The sequence below is a fragment of the Rhincodon typus genome, chromosome 17, assembly GCF_021869965.1.
Source record: "Rhincodon typus isolate 14 chromosome 17, sRhiTyp1.1, whole genome shotgun sequence".
Taxonomy (NCBI): domain Eukaryota; kingdom Metazoa; phylum Chordata; class Chondrichthyes; order Orectolobiformes; family Rhincodontidae; genus Rhincodon; species Rhincodon typus.
In genome coordinates this window covers 49,109,679-49,134,899 of record NC_063348.1, presented here as the reverse complement: position 1 = coordinate 49,134,899, position 25,221 = coordinate 49,109,679, and the positions used below count along the sequence as shown (strand labels likewise).

Sequence of the window (25,221 nt, the reverse complement as noted above, 5' to 3'; positions counted from 1 at the left end):
TAAAAAGAACTACTTGTTGTAATAGTGCTCTGAAGTGCTGCGGAAAATTCAAGTAATGATTCCATAAATCAAAATAGTTTGTGTTGTGCAATGATGCTCAGTTGGGGACAGTGCAGTTTCATTTGGAAACCAGAAAATATGATAAACTAGAAGCCAATGTCCAGGAACATCCAAAAATCATGATACATTTCATCTGAAATGGTAGCTGGCAGCACATCTCTCCAATCTGTAACCTTGGGAATGTGAGAAAGCAACTTGTAAAATTTGATTGACGTGTCACTTATGGACAAAATGCGAGAGTGAAATGTTACAAAACAGAACCAAATGGACAATGAGATGTCAAAGCATGTAAGCAAGTGGAAATTTAAACTTCCAGCCTAGTGGGTAATAGAGGTAGGCTGTTTACATTGCAGAGGTGATATCTGAGTGTGTCAAATTGATTGCCACAAGTCCATGAATACCTCATAACTTCCTCGCGGAAACTGTACAGCAAAATGCTTACCAGGTGGGATCAAAGCAGAAATCCCACTCCACCCCATATAAAATACTATCACACATAAGTCTCCATGACAGTGTATCTAAGGAATATCACATATCCTCAAGTTGCAAGTCACATGAGGCCAGGAGTAAATGCAGTGTTGTTACTGACTGACTTTAATGTCCCAATAATCTTAACGTATAAACAATAATAGAAAAGTCACTAACCACAGTCTGACTCATCAGACCAGTCTCCACAATCGTCATCACCATCACAATGGTATATATCAAGAATACAACGGCCATAAGCACATTGAAACTCCTCGACACTGCAATTAGTAACAGGAACATCAGCAGCTAAAAGAAAATTGAAACAAAAAGATTAAAGGCTGTCTTAATTAAACACACAATGTTATCTGGTAAATTACAGCACTCTCAGTGTCTAATTACCTGGCACCTTTATTCAGATCATTCTAGAACTTTATTACAGTCTGAAAATCCAATATATTTGGCTTCGCTATCCATTGTCAGAAGTGTACTGAACTCAGCCTGGTTTCTAGATGGCTCACTAGTTGGAAGCAAAGCTAATTTTGTGCCAAAATGAAATACATAAGCCATTGTAGTCACTGTTCCTCCTGCACTGGCTCTCGAGGGGTTAACTGGTACTACATGTGACTCAATTTTTAAAATTAAAGTTAAGAGAGCTTCACAACTTAAAATGCAATTAGCATACTCCCCAGACCAAAACTGGTCAATGATAACATAAAGAAATAATCAAGGAGCAGAAGTCGGTCATTTGGCTTGTTGAGTCTGCTCTGCTGGTTGATAAGATCATGGCTTCAACTCCATTTTCCTATCTACACCCAGACCCTCTGACCCCCTTGTCAGTGAAGAATCTATCCCTCCTCTGTCTGTAAAATATTCTGCGAACCAGCCTCCACTCTTCTTTAGACATGAGAATCCCACAGACCATTGCCACTCGGAAAATAAAAATTGTCATCTCCATCTTAAACGGGAGATTGGTTTTATTCCTGAATCAAGCAAAACATCTTCCTGGCAGCCAAACCCCTGTTCATTCTTCTAAACTCAAAAGAAAAAGAGATTAAACCATTTTCACCATACCACTTATTGACCAGTTCTTCCTGGTGACAGGACATGGTGTAAAATCCTTCAGTTAATTGGCACACGTAGAGCAAATGTTGATCATTTTCTTCCGATATTAAAATGCTGCTGCATGATCTGAAAATCGTCTTTTCATTAAACATGCCATAATCATTACTTTCCCACATTAACACCCATCAGTCCACGAGGTAGTAGATTCAGTTGTCTTAAGCGCTGTGGCTAAAATTATTTAATACAAATCTCCTCAACACTTGGACTCAAAACAGAAACAGCTGCCTCAGACCAAACAGGTTTGCAGCAAGTTTTTGGACTCATTGACTTAGGTTTCTGTCAAGCAGAATACACTCAACTTCCTGTCAAACTGTGAATGCAAGACTGATGAAATGCACTGTAAATTCAGTTAATGGTTGTATAACAGAGCACAAAATGTAATCAAACCTTTTAATACTGAGCGCAGTATAAAACAACTCTTAATGTGTGCCCAATGATGAAAATCCTTCATGTCAACAGATTATTCATTTTCTCAAGCTAATGAAATGTTGCTTCATTTTACCAAAGTTTATCTTAAGCAAAATGGACAAGCTTAATGGTGGGATATTCAAATCTTTCTTTCTCCCTTTTTTATATTTATCATTAGTCAGAGCTGGAAATGAAGAACAGAAAACCTCCCTCTATACCTTAATGTATATCACAGGACATCCATTATTCCATTGCTGTGGGTATTCATATTTTCAATAATGCTGATGTCTTTGTTTTCTGAGAATATATATTTGAGGATATTCCACCTCCTGCACTATATATACATAGAGCATAGAACATTACAGCGCAGTACAGGCCCTTCAGCCCTCGATGTTGCGCCGACCTGTGAAACCAATCTGAAGCCCAAATAACCTACACTATTCCATTATCATCCATATGTTTATCCAATGACCATTTAAATGCCCTTAAAGTTGGCGAGTCTACTACTGTTGCAGGCAGGGCATTCCACGTCCTTACTACTCTCTGAGTAAAGAACCTACCTCTGACATCTGCCTATATCTATCACCCCTCAATTTAAAGCTATGTCCCCTCGTGCTAGCCATCACCGTCCGAGGAAAAAGGCTCCCACTGTCCACCGTATCTAATCCTCTGATCATCTTGTATGTCTCTATTAAGTCACCTCTTAACCTTCTTCTCTCTAACGAAAACAGCCTCAAGTCCCTCAGCCTTTCCTCATAAGACCTTCCCTCCATACCAGGCAACATCCTGGTAAAACTCCTCTGCACCCTTTCCAACGCTTCCACATCCTTCCTATAATGCGGCGACCAGAACTGTACGCAATACTCCAAGTGCGGCCGCACCAGAGTTTTGTACAGCTGCAACATGACCTCATGGCTCTGAAAGTCAATCCCTCTACCAATAAAACCTAACACACCGTACATATATTAAAGAAACACATGAATTGTTACATTTCTTCCTTTCATGCTAAAACAGTTTCTGACAGTTTATTTTTAAATGGATTCATTCTACAAATGACGTTATCTGGAAGGAATTATTTCCAGACAAACCATCCCAAAAATGTTAATACTTTCATGATTAATCTATTGGTTTGTACATAGTAACAGTAGTGAGTGCTTTAATTAATATTCAGGCATAAAATTATGGAAATAATCTGATTAAAATCACAGGTACAGACACAATGGGCCAAATGGCCTCTTCTGTACTGTAAAATTCTATGATTCAATGATTCTAAAAATCAATGCAGAATCGATCATTGAAAATGGCTTACTATATTTACATTACACCCTGGTCACTGAAGTCACCACCAGAGTTTGGGACAGGCAGTAGGCATTAGAATTTATGAATATTAGAGTTAGATTGGAGAAGCACTGAAAAACAATTATAAATAACTCAGTTTTAGTCTTTTTGAATCTTGGTTTCATTGTTCTCCAGGTTAAAACTGGTCAACGACAGCTTGTAAGCAGTATTAAATTCTTTCCCACACAAAATCAGTTGTTACAAATTTAATTTCCCTGCAGTTAACAATGATCAAAGTCTTAAAAAAATGTGTTGTTCTTGTTGATCACAGGTTTTCTTGAATTCTGGGGTGTTGGTTTCTACCCGAGCCTACAATTACATGATTTATTGACAGCTGCAGAGGGGTGCCAAATGTTTGGTGGTGTACGTTGAGTGATTCACAAATTACCCACCCCTGCCCAAGGCCTGTATTAAATCAAACATTAATAAAACCTCAACAGATAAAAACGTACCAATGCAATGCGAGTAGCCTGACAAACTCTCAAACTTTCATCTTGTTGGCCCGCAAAGGGAGATAAGAGGCTTTTCCACTGCATCAAATCCACACATTTCCAAGCAAAAAAAAGGATCAATTCATTTCAGAACAAATCACTCCAGCTGAGGCCTGAACTCAGCACTGCGGCTACTGTCATAGAAAACAGCCCTTGCTGATCATCCTTAGGGAAACAGCGCGGAAGCAGGTTTGACAGATGTCCAAAGGTGAGAATTGGTGTGACAAGAATTCTTTGAAGTTCGGAAAATAAACCTGCTCCCCTGTGAACAATTTTACAACACTGTCTCAACTGACAGCTGCATTGTATCAAAAGGAATGCATAAAACGGAGCTCTAATGAAAACTGTTATTGACCTGCACAAACTCCAAGCCCTCAGCAAACCACCTGCACACCAGAAACGAGAATATTCTGTGCTTTCCCCCTTCATATGAGGGCTTTGAACTTATCGTTTGTCTGGTGTCAACTACTTCATTGATGTTTGCTTAGTTATTGGTGAAAGCTGTGCCCAGAAGCTGAGCCAGTTCCAGCAGTGAGCTCCTCTTAAAATATGTTGTGCTTCCTTGCTCTATCCTACCTATCTAGTGATCAAAAAAAACCCAAAAAAACGCCGCCTGCACATCAGATCAAGCAAAATAAGCCAGCTGCAATTTCACTGACCATAACACCATAGAAAAGCACTGTTCAGTCATGTTAACTCCCCTTTTCTGATGAAGGGTCTAGGCCCGAAACGTCAGCCTCTCTGCTCCTATGATGCTGCTTGGCCTGCTGTGTTCATCCAGCCCTGCACCTTGTTGTCTCTTAACTCTCCTATGTTTGGTTTGTTTCAAGTGTAAGATCACGCACTCACACTCTCTTGACTGAAGGTGATAATTTCCATCATTGCTTTTTGACATGAAGACTTGAGGAGTAACTTATTCAGTGTAGCAGTGTTGTTAAGATCTGAAATGTAATGCCCTAGAGTGGGCTGGAAACAGGCTCAAAGACATTCAAAACTGGATGATGATCTGAAAAGGGAGAAATTGTAGACTTTATATGAAGAAGGCAGGAGAATGGGAGGTGCTCATTCAGAAGTCAAAGCAGACAGGCTGGGCTAACTATGGGAGGCAATGGCCTAGTGGTATTATTGCTATACTGTTAATTCAGAGAACCAGGTAATGTTCTGGAGACAACAAGGTGCAGGGCTGGATGAACACAGCAGGCCAAGCAGCATCATAGGAGCAGAGAGGCTGACGTTTCGGGCCTAGACCCTTCATCAGAAAAGGGGGAGGGGAAGGGGGTTTTGAAATAAATAGGGAGAGAGTGGGAGGCGGATAGAAGAGGGATAGAGGAGAGGATAGGTGGAGAGGAAACAAACAGGTCGAAGAGGCGGGGATGGAGCCAGTAAAGGTGAGTGTAGGTAGGGAGTTAGGAAGGGGATAGGTCAGTCCAGGGAGGACGGACAGGTCAAGGGGGTGGGATGAGGTTGGTCGGTAGGAGATGGAGGTGCGGCTTGAGGTGGGAGGAGGGGATAGGTGGGAGGAAGAACAGGTTAGGGAGGCAGGGACGAGTTGGACTGGTTTTGGGATGCGGTGGGGGGAGGGGAGATTTTGAAACTTGTGAAATCCACATTGATACCATTGGGCTGCAGGGTTCCCAAGCGGAATATGAGTTGCTGTTCCTGCAACCTTCGGGTGGCATCGTTGTGGCACTGCAGGAGGCCCAGGATGGACATGTCGTCTGAGGAATGGGAGGGGGAGTTGAAATGGTTCGCGACTGGGAGGTGCAGTTGTTTGTTGCGAACCGAGCGTAAGTGTTCTGCTTTTCTGATGAAGGGTCTAGGCCCGAAACGTCAGCCTCTCTGCTCCTATGATGCTGCTTGGCCTGCTGTGTTCATCCAGCCCTGCACCTTGTTGTCTCGGATTCTCCAGCATCTGCAGTTCCTACTATCTCTAATGTTCTGGAGACCCAGGTTTGAATGCCGCCACAGCAGATGGTGGAATTTGAATTCAATGAAAATCTGGAATTAGGAGTTTAAACGATGATCGTGAATCAATTATCAGGAAAACCGATCTGGTTCACAAATGCCCTTTAGTGAAAGAAACTGCCATTCTTATCAGGTTTGGAATACATGTGACTCCAGACCCACAGCAATGTGGTTGATTCTTAACTGCCCTCTGGGCATTTGGGGACGAGCAATGAATGCTGGCCTAGCCAGCAACATCCACATTCCATGGATGAATAGTGTATTAAAAAAAAACTGGCCTTCTGTGCTGTAACTATTCTGGAATCCTGTGAAACCTAGCTTTGCCAACTCTGATGTTTTCTCTGTCTGTGAAATGACAAAGAACAACAGAATACAATGGAGAAAGATAAGGACTCTGCTAGCCTTCAAAGAGCAAATTCTTCAGTGAAACTACAGAGCTTGAAGTTACAGTAAAGGGATGTGACCTGAAAGCAGTCAGAAAATCCACTCGTCCCTGCCCCCTCTCCCTCCACCATTCCCTGGCTGTCTCTTACATTTTCTCTCATGAACAATGTTAGTAGCACTCCCATCTACAGCTAGTGAAGCGAATGACTAGGAGTAATAAAGGATCGGAAAACTAAAAGGAATAAATAAACAAGTTAAAGAGAAAAATGACAGAGGTTAGTGAAAGAGAGACAACCATATTCTTAATATATGGAGTTGATCTTATATCCTTTTAAATTTGCTGTGGACTATTTATAGAATTAAAATAAATTGAGATAAAATGGAGTGTTTCACTAATGAATAGCTCTATTTCCACAGCAAAGCGAGAGACAGCTAATTATTGCTGCTTGATCTTCTGACATTAAAGTGTATGCAAGGAGCTGCTCATTGACCTGCCACTGCCCTTGTAATTCGTAATGTTCATAAATAGCTGATGGGATCATTAATTCTCGTTAATCATTAAAACATGAGCAATGATGCAAAAATGCTACCAGTGTTTGTTTTTCACTTTTTGCAATACATCTTTACACAAGCTGCTGATATATTGTACCTCTCCCAGTGGAATCCCAGGTGGTTCCTGGTTGGAATTCATAAAGGATATTCAGAAAGGATATTGTATTCGAAACTGACCTCAAAACATTTCTTCGTGGAGGTGTGACTCAGTCAGTAATGTCTTGACATGTAAGGGTATGGGCCTAGTGTTGGAAAGTGGGATGAGTTTAGATCTAGTGGGGATTGGCTTAGCTCATTAGCTGGATAGTTGGTCTGTGATGCAGAGTGACACCAAAAACATGGGTTCAAGTTCTACACCAGCTGACATTACCACAAAGGACTGTCCTTCTCAACCTTTCCCCTTTCCTGACGTAAGGTTAAGCCACCACCAATCTTCACTCTGTTTCTAATGAGAGAGCAGCCCCATAGTTTGCTAAGAGTACGTCGCATTTACCTTACAGGCAGATCATACCATACAAAGTGCCTAAGGGTAATAGAACAGAGCAAGGAATACAATGTTACTGTTACAGCCACAGAGAAGGTGCACAAAGAGTGAGATCAACATTAAATTTAAAATTTGAGAGGTCCATTCAGAAACCTAGTAACAGCAGGGACCTGTTGGTACGTGTATTTAGACTTTTGTATCTTCTGCCCAACAGAAGAGGTTGGAAGAGACTATAATTGGGGTGGGAGGGGTCTTCGAATATGTTGGCTGCCTTCCTGAGGCAGCAAGAAATATAGATGGAGTCAATGGATGGAAGGTTGGCTTGCATGATGGATTGGGCTCTGTTCACAACTTTCTGTAGTTTCCCATGGTCCTGGGCAGAGCAGTTGCCGTACCAAGCCATGATGCATCTGGATAGAATGCTTTCCATGGTCCATCGATAAACATTGTTAAGATTCTTTATGGACATGCCAAATTTCCTTAGCATCCTGAGGAAACAGACACCTTGTTGTGCTTTCTTGACCATTGCATTGATGTGGGTGGCCCAGGACAGATTGTTGGTGATCATTACTCCCAGAAACTTGACGCTCTCGACCATCTCCACCTCAGCCCCATCGATGCAGACAGGGGCGTGCCCTCCACTCCCCTTCCTGAAGTCAATGACCAGCTCTTTCATTTTGCTGACAGTGAGGGAAAGGTTGTTGTCTTTACACCATGCCACCAACCACTCTCTTTTTCCAGTATTCTGTCTTGTCATTGTTTAAGATCTGACCTAAACGGTGGTGTCGTCAGCGAACTTGTAGATGGAGTCAGGACAAAATTTGCCCCCTCAGTTACAAGTGTATCCGGAGTACAGTGCAGGCCTGAGTACGCAGCCTTGCAGGGTGCTGGTGTTAAACATTACCATGGAGGAGATATTGTCACCTATTCTCACTGATTACGGTCGTTGGGTCAGGACCTCTATCAAATCTCCTCTTAGCCTTCTCTTCAAGGAGAACAGTCTCAATTTCTTCATTTTATCCTCGTAACTACAGTTCCTCACCCCGGAACCATTCTTGCAAACCGCTTCCGCACCCTCTCCAATACATTCACAACCTTCCTTTCATATGGATCCCAAAACTGTACATAATACTCCTGCTAAGGTCTAACAAGAGTCTTATACAAGGACAAACTTCACCTTCTTGTTCCTGTACTCTATGCCCCTATTAATAAAGCTAAGAGTATTGTATGCTTTACTTAACTTCTCTCTCTACCATGTCCTACCACCTTCAATGATCTGAGCATGTATATGTCTAGGTGTTGTTTTGAGGGATCAAAAACCAAATTATCCAAATAATGGTCTGCCAATCAATAGGATCATGGCAGATCTGCAAGGTATCATCATTAGTATCATCTTCACTCCCAATTTCATGCAGTGTTCAGCCCATTCATAAAAATCCATGAAATCCAAGAACACTTTGGCAACAGACTTTTAATTACACATCTGTTCTGTCACCAGGTACGATTCTCTGTGAGCCAGCATGAGGTTTGGCTGGATCCTTATCACAAATTGTATCAGATCCAGTAAGGAACTGGTGTAGATTCTGCTATGTAATATCTTCAATTTGCCTTAAATCCTATTCATGGAAACACATGACAGTTAAAACACAGAAGGAGATCATTCAGCCCATCATGTCTGTGCCAGGTCTCCAAATTAGCATCGCACCAGCCTTCTTCTTGCAATCCTGCACATTTTTCCTTTCAGATATCTGTCAAATTCCTTTCTGAATGCCTCAATTGAAACTGTCTCCACCACACTCTCAGGCAATTTCCTCAAATCTCTGCACTCTTGTTCACAATGCTTTCAGTGAGAATGCTTTCTCCTTGTTTACTCTGCCCAGTCCTTTCTTGATTCTGAATACTTCAATCAGATCTCCTCTCAGCCTTTGTTCCCTTCTCCAAGGGACGAAGTCCTAATGTCTCCAATCTATCTGCAATTTCTCGCCTAGGGATCATTCTTGTAAATATCTTCTGCACTCTACAAAATCCTAAAAAGTGCCATTCCCAGAGCTGGACACAACACTCCAGGTGATGACTAACCAATGTCTTACACAAGTCCAACATAAGCTTCTTGTTCTTACAGACAAGTCCCTGTTAATAATTCCTGGAATACTGTAGGTTTTACTAACCACTCTCTCAACCTGTTCTTCTACCTTTAATAACTTTTGCATATAAACACCTTCTGCCCCACCACACCCTTAATTTTATGTCGCCTCTCTATGTTCTTCATACTTTCTATGCTGTCATTCTTACAATTCACAATGCTTCCAAGTATTGTATCATTGGCCAATGTTGAAATTGTGCCCCTGTATATCAAAGTCTAAGCCATTCATGTACAGTAACGAAAGCAATGATCCCAACATTGATCCCTGGGGAATTCTACCATAAACAATGCTCCAGCTGAAATGATAATCATTAATCATTACTTGCTTCATCCTGTCACTTAGTTCTGTATCCACGTTGATATTATTGATTGAAAGGATATGATCTCTCTTCAAGCTGAGGCACATGGAGGGTTCACAGAAACATAGGATTCAAGAGCTAGGTTGGGTCAGCCGGCTCTTCTAACCTGGTCTGCCAATCAACAGGATCATGGCAGATCTGCTGTGGTATCAACCCCACACTTCTGACTGACTGCACATATCAACTCCTTTGTCTATCAAAAATCTATCAAACTCAGCCATAAATAAATTCAATAACACAGCCTTCACTACTTTCTGGGGAAGAGGATTCCACAGACTGACAACCCGCCAAACAAAAAAATAATCCCCTCATCTCTGTCTGAAAAGAGAATCCTTTCATTGTTAATTGCTGTTCCCTTATTTTGGATTTCCCCCACAAAGGAAAATATTCTTGAGGTTCCCTGATCACATTGTGGTTGAGTAACCGTATTGTATAACCTTATTTTCTTGACAGAAGCAACAGAAAGCATGGCCTACACGTGTGCTATCCCAACAGGAAGTTCTGTATCCTGGGAAACTTACCATTTCTCCTGCCACTGCTCCACCTGCTGGCTGTGCTTAACACAACATGGTTGGATTCTGCGCCCCAAAATTCCATAGGGATTCCTGCAGTCTCACATAGAAACAGAGGTGTCTCAATGACATATTATGTCTACTGTTCCTAGGAGTCAACTGGTTCTAATATAAGAAGAACTTCTACCTATCACATTGATGGAGAGTTCCCAAAAGGTGGCGATTTTGATCTTGAGGATGATCAAGGTGCTGATACAGTACTTCTGTAAAGTCTCCATCCAGCTGCTGAAGGGTCTCTCCAGTAGGATCCACATTTTCAAAGTTGCCTTCAGAAGAATCTGGTCGAATAGCAGCAAGGCCAGAGGTACCAGTGCAATTCCACTCATGATCGGCCAGACTTGTGTTGGTAGGAAGGCAACCATATTGCATCAGGGCAGGCACCTCACTGGTTAGTCGAGGATTTGATTTGATATTACTTTGTTTATTACTGTCATGTGTACTGAGATACAGTGAAAAATGTTGTCTTACATGCTTTACAATCAGCTTGCACTATGGAAGTGCATCAGGATAACAGAATGCAGGGTATAATGTTACAGCTCTAGAGAGAGATCAACACTGACATTTAAGAGGACCATTCAGAAGTCTGATAACACAGCAAGGAAGAAGCTAGTGCTGAATCTGTTTGTAAGTGTATTCAAACTTTTATATCTTCTGCTTGACGGAAGAGGGTGGAAGAAAGTATAACTGAGGTGGGAAGGGCCTTTGGTTATATTGGTTGCTTTCCCGAGGCAGCGGGAAGCATAGATGGAGTCCAAGCATGGAAGGCTGGTTTGCATAATGGACTGGGCTGAGTTCATAACTCTCTAGTTACTTGTGGTCTTGGGAAGAGAAGTTGCCATACCACACTGTGATGCATCCAGATAGGATCTATAAAAATTTGTAATGTCTTTATGGACATACCAAATTTCCTTAGCCTCCTGAGGTAACATTTAAGGAGAGTTTTACAACGGAGGGGTAAAGCGACAGGGAGAATATTCCAAACTTAATGCAATGAGAATCTATACCACATTTCATTCTCATTAATGATCAGAAGAATATTTGGTCCATGGGATACACCTGCACTTGTACTTGCATCCCTGGTATTCAACATTCCCTATAGTTATGGGTAAATTACAAATTTCATAAATCTGTTTTTATTCTTTAATAGATTGCTTACTGTATTAGGACTCAAAACAAACTCCCAATCGAAACTTACATGAGATTGGATTTAGATAGTGCCTTTCATGTCCTCAGGTTGTCCTACAATACTTTACATCCACTGAAATAGTTTTGAATTCTAGTCACTATCATAATGTGTTGTAATCACTTCCATTAAAATTGAGTATTGTGTCCTAAATTGTCATGCCATCAGGTGTGTTAAGCAAATTGTAAAAGAGGTTCATTGAGATCCTTGTGGTTTGGTTCATTGGACACAGACAGGGCAGATAACATAAAATCTACATACCCATAACATCTATCATCTGTTAACTACCAGGAGCTGTAACTTGTGTTGAAAGTATTGAATTTCATCCAAATTGAACAAAATTAGTTTAATGGTGGCGACGACCTGCGATTGAGCTTTTTCCAGAGCTGGCTTCATAGTTGCAAATTTAGTCAAGATAAATTAAGATTATTTTCCCTGCATGTTGTAGACAGACTACTATCAAATCAGTCCAATGAGAGAGAACCATTCTCACTCACAATACGACTGCTCACTATCTGTACAATGGTGCCTTTATCTTTTAGATCAAAGAAATGCTGATTTTGCTCTGAGCTGGAGACCACACTGGGCTTAGATTCCCACTCCTTTGATGTCCTAATTAGCCTAATGACTTATAGACAGCTTCCAGCAGCCTGAAATAAAGTTCATTTTAGCTCCGAGTACACAAGTACTTCAACATTTTTGATTTTCGTCCAAATGTAATTTTACCAAAAAAGCAATCGCATTAATCCTGGTATAAAGGTTGACTTTAAAAGAGCGATGAACTAGTAAAATGAATAAATTTACTTAATGCATTTCTACTTGCTACCTTGAAGAGAAAACGGAACATTAACTAACCTGATAACTGAACGGAAATGAAGTACATTTTTTTAAAATTGAGCATAGTGTAAAAAATTTTACTCTGTCCAATTTTTAAACACCCTACCAAATTGGCACTGGGTGCAAGGTAGAGTTTTGAAAAAGAATTGCCTGTAGCATGGTCTTGTTTGAGAAATTGCAGAGTGTAATGACTCTCTCCTTCACAACTTCAATTTTTCTGCTTGGTACAGAAAGTCTTTATCATAAAAAAACTTGACTATTTTACTACATACATCCAAAGATGTTGTGATCTGGTTTCTTGTGATTTCAATTCCAAAAAAAGGCATATACAGAACGTAACTTTATTTTCTACTGGGAGCAAATTGCGCCACCATCAAGTTTCATGTCCAGGAACTTCTCACTAAAAATACTTAGGAATGTTATGCACAATGCCAAACAAAATAACACAAAGGAAAGTACAAAGATTCACCAGCCATTTAGATCTTCGGTTGAAACACTGGACCATCGAAAAGTATTTTAATACATACTTTTGTGGCATGACTTTTTGTCAGTTAGCTGAAGGCAATAACTTGCAGTTGGGCAGCATCAAAGTGAATTCTTCTTTCTCGGGAGTCTCTTGGGATCAGAGATGACTTGCTTCTGTTCCAGTTTGTTGTGTTTGGAGGTGGCTCATAGATCCAACTTGCATAATCAGCTTGAATGCGTGTAGCTCCAACAACACTCAAAAAGCTTGATACCATCCAGGACAAAATAGCTGCCTTGATTAGAGCCACATCTACAAGCATCTACTGCCTCCACCATGGACGCTGAGTAGCAACAGTGTTTGCCATCTACAAGATGCATGGCAGAAATTCACCAAAGCCCCTTAGACAGCACCTTCCAAATCCATGATCACTTCCAACTAGAAGGATAAGGGAAACAGATACATGGGAACACCAAGATCCCCTCCAAGCCACTCACCATCCTGACTTGGAGATATGTCACTGTTCCTTCAGTGTTGCTGGGTCAAAACATTGGAATTCCCTCTCTAATGACATTGTGGGTCAACCTACAGCCCATGGACTGCAGCGGTTCAAACAGGCAGCTCACCACCACCTTCTCAAGGCCAACTTGGGGCAGACAATAAATGTTGACCCAGCCATCAATGTTCACATCCCACAAGCAAATTAAAAAAATATACATATAGCTAAAAGCAAGTACCTCATGCACCTATAGATTTAAAAATATGTCCTATAGTTAACGCCAACTGCTCTTTATTCCCAAAGTAATACTTACGACAGCCTTCTTCATCTGAACCATCTTTACAATCTGTGTCTCCATCACAATACCAGTGTTCTGCAATGCAACTACCATCATTGCAACGAAATTCTTTGTCGGAACATTTTCTCATGTCTGTAACAGGAAAGCAAAAAGGCAGCAAAAAAATAAAAATGCATCAGCAATGCTGAAGAACAATTGGTCAATACACAAAGAATCAAACAATTGATTGCTCTTACCAATTCCATTAGGCAAAGACGTGGTCATGATTTAAACTTAGGCTTTCTGCAGCAGAAGCTTGACATTATGCTCTGTTCAAGAAGTGGTTGACCAGAAATAGAGTTGAACTCACCACACTGTTCATCACTGTTGTCTCCACAGTCATTGTCCCCATCACAATGCCACAGACTGCGTATACAGTAACCATTCTGGCAGTGAAATTCATCTTCCTCACACTCACGAGGTGCTGGAATACAAAACAAAAGCAGAGCTGAATTACTAGGACCGCAACTGCTGCAGAATTAACCATTTTCCTTGGAGGTTATTGCAATTCTTTCACACTATTTCATATTTCAGTCTTTGCTAGGTAGCATTCTGCTCTGCTGAGAATCATTACGTTACAAATTTTTCATCTGTGTACATAAAATTAGGCATCCTGTTACATCATTATCACTCTTCTGACCTCACCGTGTTGCAAATTCTTGTATCCAAATTTTAAAATTTCTTTTATAAACAGACTATTCTGACACTGGCAACCAGATTCCAATTCAAATGTCTGAGCTGCTTTGTAAAAGTTGAAGTAATGGCCTATTTCACACTGACCTGTTTAATAGAGCCACAAGTTGTCTTTGGTGACTGTTAATTAAACTCTCGGCCTCTCTGAAGAAGTTTTTAGGCCTTGTAGTTCTGTTCAGATATGTCTCTCGTGTTGTATTTGGATTGCACAGTCTGAGCATGGGCAATGTACTTGAATTCTCAGTGTATCAAGTTGCCTGACAATCAGGTTGTACTAAAGGAATATTTTTCTTTTGCAGTTTCTGCTCAAACATTTTCAAAAACTCATTTGGAGAACAGCTGGAAGAAAATTTTTGAAAGCTTTCTCCAGGTCAAATTTAAATTCAGTATTTCTTTTGTATAGCTCTGCTCATGGGGATGTGTGAGAGAGAAGAAAATGCAGCTTCTTATTTATTTGTAGTATGATTTTCCATGTTGTATAAAGCAGCAAGAATGGAACATTTCTAACTGTTAAGAGCTGCCAGACAGAGACGGGTGAGAAAGTACTTTTCCCTCAATAAATTTGTATCTCAAATAAAAAGTAATTGAGTTGAACTTTGAGAGCTCCAGTTGGCATCAGTATTTTCTTTGATGTCAATGTTTTCTTTTAGCTATGAGAAGCCAAGGTGGAGGCAAAATGGACCGACACACTCAGACATCAACACAACACATCACAATCGATGTTTACAGATATCCCTTAGATCGGCACAATCTCAAGTATCAAGAAAGGTCAGGCCCCTGACTTGCTCTTGCCCTTCACTACTGACACACAAATGCAGTGTGACCCAAACTCTGTCTGCAATGTTGCACTTGTATGACCCTTAGTAAGACAGCACCTGGAGTACTGGCTACAGTTTTAGTGTCCTCATCGAAGGAAGGATGTCCTTTTCATAGAGGGAGGACAGCAGGCATTCACCTGACTAATTCTCAAGATGTCAGGATTGCCTTAGGAGGGAACTCTGAAGAAACTAAGCCTATATTCCGAGAGTTTCAAAGAATGACAGATGATCTCCTTGAAACTTTTACAGAGCATGGCAAGGTAGATGTGAGGAGGATGTTTTCCCTGGTTGATAAATCTAGAACCAGGGGACATAGTATCAGAACAAAGGGCAGACCATTTAAGACTGGGATGAGGAGAAACTTCTTGACTCAGGCTAGTGCATCATTGGAATTCTCCACCCCAAAAGAAGCTCAATCATTATGCACGTTCAAATCAGAGATTGATACGATTTCTGGATACTAACAACATCGAGGGATGGTGGGTGGGGGTGGGGAATGGTATACGGGTAGATAGTCAATCAATGGGGTTAATGATTCACTTCTATTCCCTACATTCCTATCGGCCAGTTGTGCCATACCCCAGTCCCATCTCTCACAGTTCTATCAAACGGCAGATTCTCGCTTCACGATGATAGCTCAGAGCTGCTGCCCCATTTGTATCAAGCCCCAGGGATACTCCCAATGTTACATGTGACCTGTGTAATCTCCACGTGCTACAACAGGGTGAGACTGCCCCTGACCCCAGCATAGCTAGACCCATTTCCACTCCCAGTCCTGCTAAATTTCAGTTATCTGCCTCCAACTGACTTAAATTGTACATCAGGAACAAAAACAAAGTTGCTGGAAAAGCTCAGCAGGTCTGGCAGCATCTGTGAAGGAGAAAACGGAGTTAACATTTCGGGTCCGGTGACCCTTCCTCAGAACTGATGGTAGCTGGGAAACGTCAGTTTATATGCAGAAAATAGAAAGGTGGGTGGGGTAGGGAGTAAACGAAAGGACAGAGCCCAAAGAGAGAGAAAGAGAGTTGGACAGACAAAGATGTTGCTAACGATCAGGCTGGGAGGGTGAATAGTTGTTAATGGGGACTGTTAGTGACTAACAACAGTGGGTGTGTAATGGCAGGCTATGTGGTAACAAGGCCTGGTGTGTGGGGTGGGGGGCTGGGACATGGGAGAGTTTAGGCCCTAAAATTATTGAACTCAATATTGAGTCCAAAGGGCTGTAGGGTCCCCAAGTTGGGGGTGAAGGAAGTGTGGACCAGGGTGTCCCAGAGGGAACGGTCCCTGTGGAAGGCGGACCAGGGAGGGGAGGGGAGGGGAATGTGTGTCTGGTGGCGGCATCTTGCTGGAGGTGGCAGAAATGGCGTCTGATGATCTTCTGGATGTGGATGCTGGTGGGATAGTAGGTGAGGACAAGGGGACCCCTATCACTGTTGTGGGAGGGAAGAGAAAGGGTGAGGGCAGAAGTGCGGGAGATGGGTCGGACCTGTCTGAGGGTCCTGTTGACAATGGAGCTGGGGAATCTTCGGTTGAGGAAGAAGGTGGACATTTCGGAGGCTCCCTTGTCGAAGTTGGCCTCATCTGCACATATGCGACAGAGACAGAGAGAATGGGATAGAGTCTTTACAGGACCTTTACAGGACCCCCAACACCTCCCCACAGCCCTACGGCACCTTCCCCTGTAACCAGCGAAGGTGCAATACCTGCCCATTTACCTCCTCCCTCTCCAGTATCCAAGGGCCCAAACATACCTTCCAGGTGAAGCAACACTTCACCTGCACTTCCACGAATCTAGTCTACTGCATTCGCTGCTCACAATGTGGTCTCCTCTACACTGGGGAAATGAAGCGTAGACTTGGCAACTGCTTCGCAGAACATCTACGTTCTGCTCGCAAAAAAGACCATGAACTACCTGTTGCCTGCCACTTCAACGCACCACCCTGCTCCCTGGCCAACATCTCTGTCTCAGGCTTGCTGCAGTGTTCCAGTGAAGCCCAACGCAAGCTGGAGGAACAACACCTCATTTTCCGCTTGGGGACCCTACAGCCCTTTGGACTCAATATTGAGTTCAATAATTTTAGGGCCTAAACTCTCCCATGTCCCAGCCCCCCACCCCACACACCAGGCCTTGTTACCACATAGCCTGCCATTACACACCCCCTGTTGTTAGTCACTAACAGTCCCCATTAAAAACTATTTACCCTCCCAGCCTGATCGTTAGCAACTCCTTTGTCTGTCCAACTGTCTTTCTCTCTCTTTGGGTTCTATCCTATCGTTTACTCCCTACCCCACCCACCTCCCTATTTTCTGCATATAAACTGATGATTTCCCAGCTACCAACAGTTCTGAGGAAGGGTCACCGGACCCGAAACGTTAACTCCGTTTTCTCCTTCACGGATGCTGCCAGACCTGCTGAGCTTTTCCAGCAACTTTGTTTTTGTTCCTGATTTACAGCATCCGCAGTTCTTTTAGTTTTTACATCTTGTACATTCCCTTGAAGCTTTAAATATGCCACTGGTTAGAAAATCAGAGAATGGTAACAGTATTGTGTGTGTAAAAAGCTAGAACTCATTAATTTACAATTTTCATTGAATGATGGACAGGATTGAGAAATTCAATACCCAAAGCACCAGCAAAATCACAGGACAGATTTAAATAAGAATGGAATTTGCACTCTTCACCATCAACTTTATCATCTTCTAAATCAGTGGCCCTAATAATGGGCCCTTTTATTGCCTAATTAACCCAATTATTGTAAAAATCTAAATTCCCTGACACAAATGAGCAACGTAACAAGTGGTCCATTCATCTTTTTAAAATTGGTTTACGGGATATGGGCACTCACCATCCAGACTTTGAAATAAAAACAGAAAGTGCTGGAGAAACTCGACAGGTCTGGCAGCACATGCGGAGAGTAAAACAGAGTTAACATTATGACTCTTCTTCGGAACAGATATTGATCTTCCTTCAGTGTCACCAGGACAAAATCCCTCCCAAACAGCATTGTGGGTGAACCTCCTGACCAGAGTGGTACCAGAAGACAACTCACAACCATCTTCTCAAGGATAATTAGCGGTGGATAATAAGTTCTGCCCAGCCAGCAAAGCCTACAATCCCTGATTTTAAAAAAACGGTGGTGGGTTGGACAGTACTGACAAATAAACCTTGATGGGTTGCTGCTTCTTCCTGAGGAAGGTATACATTGCTGCCACTGTGCATCGGAGGTGGAGGGAGTGAATGGTGTAGGTAATGGATGGGGTTTCAATCAAGTAGACTGCTTTTGAATGGTATCAAGCTTCTGGAATGTTGTTGGAGCTGCACCCATCCAGGCAAGTGGGGAGTATTCCATTACACTCCTGACTTGTTCCTTGTAGACCATGGACATGATTTAGGGAGTCAGAAGGTCAGCTGCTCACTGCAGAATTTGTGGATTCTGTCCTCCTCTTGTAGTCATAGTAATTGTGGCTAACTGAGTTAATTTTCTGATCAATGGTAATCTGCAGCGTGTTGATAGTAATGGATTTATTGATTTGTAATGCCACTAGATATCAAGGAAAGACTGCTAGACTCTTTCTTGTTGGTGATTGCCATTGTCTGGCACAGACATTGCATGAATCTTATTTGTCACTTGTCAGGCAGACCCTAATCATTATTACCCAAATCTTGCTGCACATCAGCTAAAGAGTAGTGACTGCAAATGAATACTGTGCAATCATCAGTAAATATCCCCATTTCTGACCAGTCGAGACTCTCCTATCCCCCGTTCCCACTGACTTCCACTCTGCTAGGGATCCTTGCTGTATGGTCAAATGCTGACTCTCACCTCACCTCTGGAACTCAGTGCTTTTGCCCATGTTTGGACTGAGCCTGAAAGTAAGTTCAGAGCAGTGTGAACTGGAATAGAAGCCAAAGTGAACACTGGGAAGCAGGTTAACAGTGAATTACAGCAGCTCAACAGCACTGTCAACAACATCACTCGTCACTGATGGGGTGCTAATTGGCCAGATTAGATCAACCTGCTTTCGGCAAACTGGTCAACTTTTCCTCTTTGTTGGACAGATGCCAACACAGTAACTTACTGGAACAGTTTCACTCGAGGCGCAGCGACTTTCTCATAACGTTAATGATCTTACATCTTGGTGCACTTGGCAATTTTTGCTATTATACATTCCCATGGCCATGCAAACAATGAAAAACCTCAGGATAGACTTGTCAAACAGCAGGTTTTCCTCCCAGTATTGAAGCTGTTACACTATCAACAATGGTTGGACAGTATAATTGCAGCATGACAAGTTTACAAGGTCACTTTCATCATAAATAGGAATTAAAAGGCACTGGCATTTTTAATAAAAATGAATTTGAATTAAAAAGTGAATTGAATTATTTTTTGCCTATCCTGAACCTTCAATTCACCTCTCTCTTGTTCCATTTTACCATGAAGGCCATACTTGGTTCTTGACTTCTCGTGTGTAATGCCTTGGGAGATGAGCTGGTAACTATTAAATCACTTACATTTGTCCACACCCTGCTGTTAGCCTTTTTCATTATAAATTCCATATCCACATACAGAAGGCAAACTGCCCATGTAAACATATTGTGTGTTAATTATACCCCCTGCTACTAGAGTGTCAACATTGGCGGGAGAGCCAGACTATAGTGTGCGAAACCTATAAAGTCAGCTTGAAGCACAAACATGGCCAAAGGAATTTATATAAAAAAAAATTGGGTGGTGGGATGGGGAAGGGAATTGAATTCCATCTGTATCCCGTTCTTCAATTATCCCTCAGCCCACTTGCTTTTAGCTCTTTGCAACTGCCATGGGAGACTGACTACTGTATAATGACAGGAAATGTAGGAAATTTTAACTTTGCTGTTGAACTGGAATCATTTACAGAAGAACAATAGATGTACTGTCATACATTTACTTCTAGAATAAGAAGCCAGTCTCTCAGGGTGTTGTAGTTTATACTTTTATGCAAAACCCCACAGGCAAGATAAGGCATAATTGCACAGGACCAGCTGAGTGTATTTGCATTGATAAGATTGATTTCTTAATCCCAAGTCTTCAAATGCCAATGGGAGGGCAGTACTTACTTATGAGAATTGATTAACACTGTACAGTGCAGTGACGGGTTAGATCTCTGTCTGCATTACAGTGCAGACATGCTCACCACATTGCACCCTGTGATGTTGCTGACTTTCATACTGTAGACTGTGCAATATTCACGCTTTTCCTCATTAAAGAATATAATGTATGTTACTATGAGACATCACCTCAGTTCTAACACAGTTAACAGCTATTTGTTCTTCTGTAAACAACATTTTTGCATTGAGCAACAATTCTGCTTCTGTATAGATCAATATCTAATCAGATCTGCATAGCCTCACTGTTTGACCAATCTTCAAATTACTAGCTTTGACTAAAATGGCAAGCTTGTTGAATGGTTTCCAAGCCAGATAGAGAAGTATGAATCCAGAAAAATCCTTTTTCCAATTGTAGGTTTATTTAGAGAATGGCATTACAAATCCCTGCCTCTTACCTACCAGTACACATGTCACAGCAGTCCTATTTTATACCCTATCAATAAATCAATTAAAGAGCTACTTATCATCTTTTAAAAAGAAAGACAGATGATCAAATAAATAAAGTAAATAATCCCAGAACTGGGAATCAGTGTATTTTTATACACTTGCGTAAATAGGAGTCATAGAGTCATACAGCATGATAACAGATCCTTTTGTCCAACCAGTCCATGCCAACCATGTTCCCAAACTAACCTAGTCCCACCTGCCTGCATTTGCCCATATCCCTCCAAACCTTGCCTATTCATGTACTTTAAACATTGTAACCGTACCTGCATCCACCACTTTCTCTGGCAGTTCATTCAACACACAAACAACTCTCTGCATGTAACAGTTGTCCCTCATGTCCTTTTTAAATCTTTCTCCTCTCACTTTAAAAAGATACCCCCTGGTTTTGAATTCCCCCACCCTAGGGAAAAGACCCTTGTCATTCACCTTATCTATGCCCCTTATGATTTTATAAACCACAATAAAGGTCACCCCTCAGCCTCCTATGCCCCAGTGAGAAAAGTCCCAGTCTTTCCAGTCCACTTTGATATCTCAAACCCTCCATTCCCAGCAACATCCCGGTAATTTCTTTTCTGAGCCATCTCCAATTTAATAATATCCTTCCTACATCAGGATGACCACAACTGCATACAGTATTCCAGAAGAGGCCTCACCGATGTCCTGTACAACCTCAACATGACATCCCAACTTCTATACTCAATGGTCTGAGCAATGAAGGCAAGCGTGCCAAACACCTTCCTTACCACCCTGTCCACCTGTGATTCAAATTTCAAAGAATTGCATACTTTAACCCCCAGGTCTCTGGCACCTTCTGAAGAGGCACATGAACTACAGCAAAAACTATAAAACAATTCAAACTAAAATCAGGTTTTCCCCAGGGTTGATGCTGCGTTCTGTCTCCTGTGGTGTCTGTAGAAAGCCTCACATCAGTGGTCAGTGCATGCTTCCTCTCTAAGGATGCCTGGGTGCGGAGTCCCTTTTTATTGTTTTCTCTTTCCCCAACCAAGAGTGGCAGGTTTTCATTCATCAACCATCACCAGTAAATCACCCGTGTTTTCCGAATGATCAGTTCACACGCAAAGCCCGTTAAGGGCAATTCAGCTCCATTTTGATTTAGCACCCACATTGGGGACAGCACTGGGGCACTGAGAGTAACTCAACAGGCAGTGACTCATTCAAATAACCACATACAAAAGCAAATTACTGTGGACGTTGGAAACAAAAATCAGAAAGTACTCAGTGGGCCTGGCAGCATCTGTGAAGAGGCAAACGGATTTAACATTTCAAGTCAATGACCCTTCATCAGAACCGGATCATTGATTATTCAGTTGGATTTTCTAGTGACATTCCAGTTTCTGTAGAATCAACTATTCCCATGTTATGCATGACTCATTAGCTTAGAGAAGGTGAGTGTACTGTGGGTCAACCCAATGGCTTGAGCCTTCTTGCAGATTGATGAACTAAGGTTCGAGGGAAGGCAGAGGCTTGCCATTGCAGCAGACTGTCATGTGACCTGCTGCTACTGAGCGGAAACTCATTGCACCTCCAACTTTTCCACTGCCCTCTGATAGATTCACCTTCTCACTCCCCATGTTGCTCCTGAGTGGCCCTCCCGCCCACAGCCCGCCACATCCAATTGGATAGGATGCAAAGTTACAGCTGCTGATTGGCTGTTGGATCACTCTAGAGGGCGCCCCTCCGACACTAACAAAGTTTGTGGCTCAAAAAATGGTCCCGATACTCAAATGAAATGGCATTACACGGGAGAATTTCAGCCATTGTGTCTTTTCTCCTCATGTGTGGCCAGTTTCCTGATGGGAGTTAGGGGCCAGGTTGTGGGTGATGGTGTCACCAAAGACCTTGTGGCTCTGGATGGACTCCAGGATTGAGGACTGACCGGATGTAAACAATCAGGAGCATCATCGAGGACTGCTCCTGGTCTTCATCAACCTGACCAAGGTGTCTGGAGTTTCTGGATTGTGAAGCCCTGCAGATGGTCCTCCAGTAGCTTGGGTACCTGCTGAAGTCAGTGTCCTAAGACTCCTGCATGTCAATGTGGTTATTGCAATGTTAGATGGACAATCCAACACCAGCACCTTTAATGTCCACACTGGGGTCCCCCCCCCCAGCCTTGGTTATTATCTACCTGCAGATCCTCGTCCAGCTGATCCAGGATTACCTACCACCCAGTATCAACATCTCGTATCAATTCCTCGTCCAGGGAGACCTACCGCCCAGTGTCAGCATCCAGTATCGTCTGGATCAGAAGCTCTTCAACCTTGCTTGCTACAGGGCAAAAACAACAAACCCCTCTCCCATGGATACCCATGGTCGTAGTTTGTGGATGACTGCTGTGTGACAGCTCACTCTTCAACATGACACGCTCGACCTTTTCAAGTCCTTGAATATGGTGCTTGGCCCATTTTTAAACAGCACCAAGCTGTAGGTCCTCCACTAATGTCCTGCAGGCATCCCGTGCATGGGTTGGCTTGGGAGTATATGCAGCATGTCCCATAACTTAGCAGCCCCCTCTCACAAGTGACTACCATCGATAAAAAAAGTCTGGCCTCAAGTCAAACAGTGCCAGTGTTGTCTTCAAAATGCAACAGAGTGCCTTTGATAACACGAATCTCTGAAAGCTAACAATGGTAATGATCTAGTAAGTCACATACAGTCACCATTGGCCCAGAGGACCGTAGAGTTGCTCTTTCATTTCAGAGAAACAACTGGTGGTGGTTTATCCTGAGGGTCACCGTGCCACAGGTGAGGGAAAAGACTGAGAAGGCAGGACCTCAGCCTGTGTAGGTAATGGTCTGCAAACTGTTGTGTTGACCACCCTCTCACTGCAGCAAGTCCTAGTCACTGACATCACATTAAGTTCCCTAGGGGCTTACACCAAATGGTGCCTACACCAAACCCTCGGGATCAAACAGGAGGGAGGATCACCAGACCAATAGGTGCATCATCCATGAAGCTGTGTTGACCAACTTTGCAACCCTGTGCCTAAGAACCAGCTGTCATGGACAGTCCATTTCATCCAACTGCCTGAAACCTGGGCAGGTTCTCTCCTCTTTGCAGCTGTATGGCCGACTCTCAATGTGTAACTAATGGGAAAGGAATAAATATACGCAAATTGTTGCCTTAAAGCATGGTGACATTGGCACCACTGACTGGGAGGAAAAAGCTGCCAACTGCTTAGCATGGCACCCTCTGATCCATCAAGGCATGAGGCAGTTGGAGGCTCAGTGACTCGATTGTGAGTGAGGGTGGTGGGTGGGGGGCGGAAATGGTGGGCAGAGAAAGGAGAAGCAAGACAAGGCCATAGCTGTGCATTCCATTTCCCCACACAACGGGCTCCCACTGCTGAAAACCTGCCGATCCAAAACTGGGCATCTCAGTCCAACGACTCGACTCCTGTGGCAGCCGCCATCCCTTGATTCTGGGTAGGCAACTTCAAACATAATTCCTACAAAACAACTCCTACAATTTTCCCAGCAATGCTGCAGCCAACCAAATCAAAACTGTGCAACTGAGGCCCAAATCAATTTCAACAATTTCATATCGGGGACAAAAACATTCCAAATTCAACTGAAAGTAGATGACAGGCAGCCCCAAAACATCCCAGTAACCACAATCCAGAGACCCAACTTATTGGAGGAGGTAGTTTTTAGAAGTGCTTTTGAGGCATTCTGCTTCTGGATGGATCTGGTTGTGTTTTGCTAGGTGTGCTCCAGAATGACGGAAACAAATGCACCCTCCCCCACCCTCCCCACCCCCTGACACGAAATTTCTGAATAGTAGCGCAGGATCCCAAATTAAACTCTATTCACATTCAACAGGTGGTCGGGGTTATCTCAAAGGACTCAAATCAATATGGCATCTGTCACAAGTGTGGAAAGTCCAACACCCACTTAGTGTCCAAAATACAAGCAACAAAAACTTGCTTTTTTAGAAAAAAAACAAAAGAACTGCGGATATTGGAAAGTTAGAAACAAAAACAGGAATTGCTGGAAAAACCCTCAGCAGGGCTGGCAGCGTCTGTGAAGAGAAAGCAGAGTCAATATTTCTGGTTCAGTGGACCATACTTCAGAACAGGCAAAAATTGCTTGACCGTCATTTGCAAAAGAACATCTCTGCTGCTTTTAATCCTTCAAAACCCTGCCCTATAAGAGACCCACAATATTAAACTGATAAATGAAGCTGTTTACAAAACTTCCCATCGAGATGTTATACATTGATCTTTTCCTTTGTGCTGCTTCCGCACCCCTTCAGTTTTCGGCCATTTTTGATGAATATCATTGATGTACTTGCCAGATCAATACGCTCTTGTCTGAATCGTTATCCCTGAAGTTGACTTGTCATAGTGTTATATTGCTTTTCATAGGTTTCATTTCTTTGAAGTCGACTACATTCATCTCACTCAGACACACAGTGGCTGATATCTGAAACAGCA

At 42.5% G+C, this 25,221-nt stretch overlaps 1 protein-coding gene across 3 annotated transcripts in view; it reads right to left on the bottom strand.

The window, feature by feature from the left end:
• The window catches only part of lrp4 (low density lipoprotein receptor-related protein 4), a 359,208-nt gene that overhangs the window by 105,635 nt on the left and 228,352 nt on the right, over nt 1–25,221 (bottom strand). For 2 of the 3 annotated variants that reach the window (XM_048607192.1, XM_048607193.1), the window contains exons 4-6: nt 13,976–14,089; nt 13,642–13,758; nt 706–834 (exon numbers count right to left, since the gene is read on the bottom strand). In XM_048607192.1, the coding sequence (XP_048463149.1) occupies nt 706–834; nt 13,642–13,758; nt 13,976–14,089 (360 nt within the window). Of the gene's footprint in view, nt 1–705; nt 835–13,641; nt 13,759–13,862; nt 13,894–13,975; nt 14,090–25,221 lie in introns of those variants that run through there. The other variant, XM_048607194.1, reaches the window with a different exon arrangement.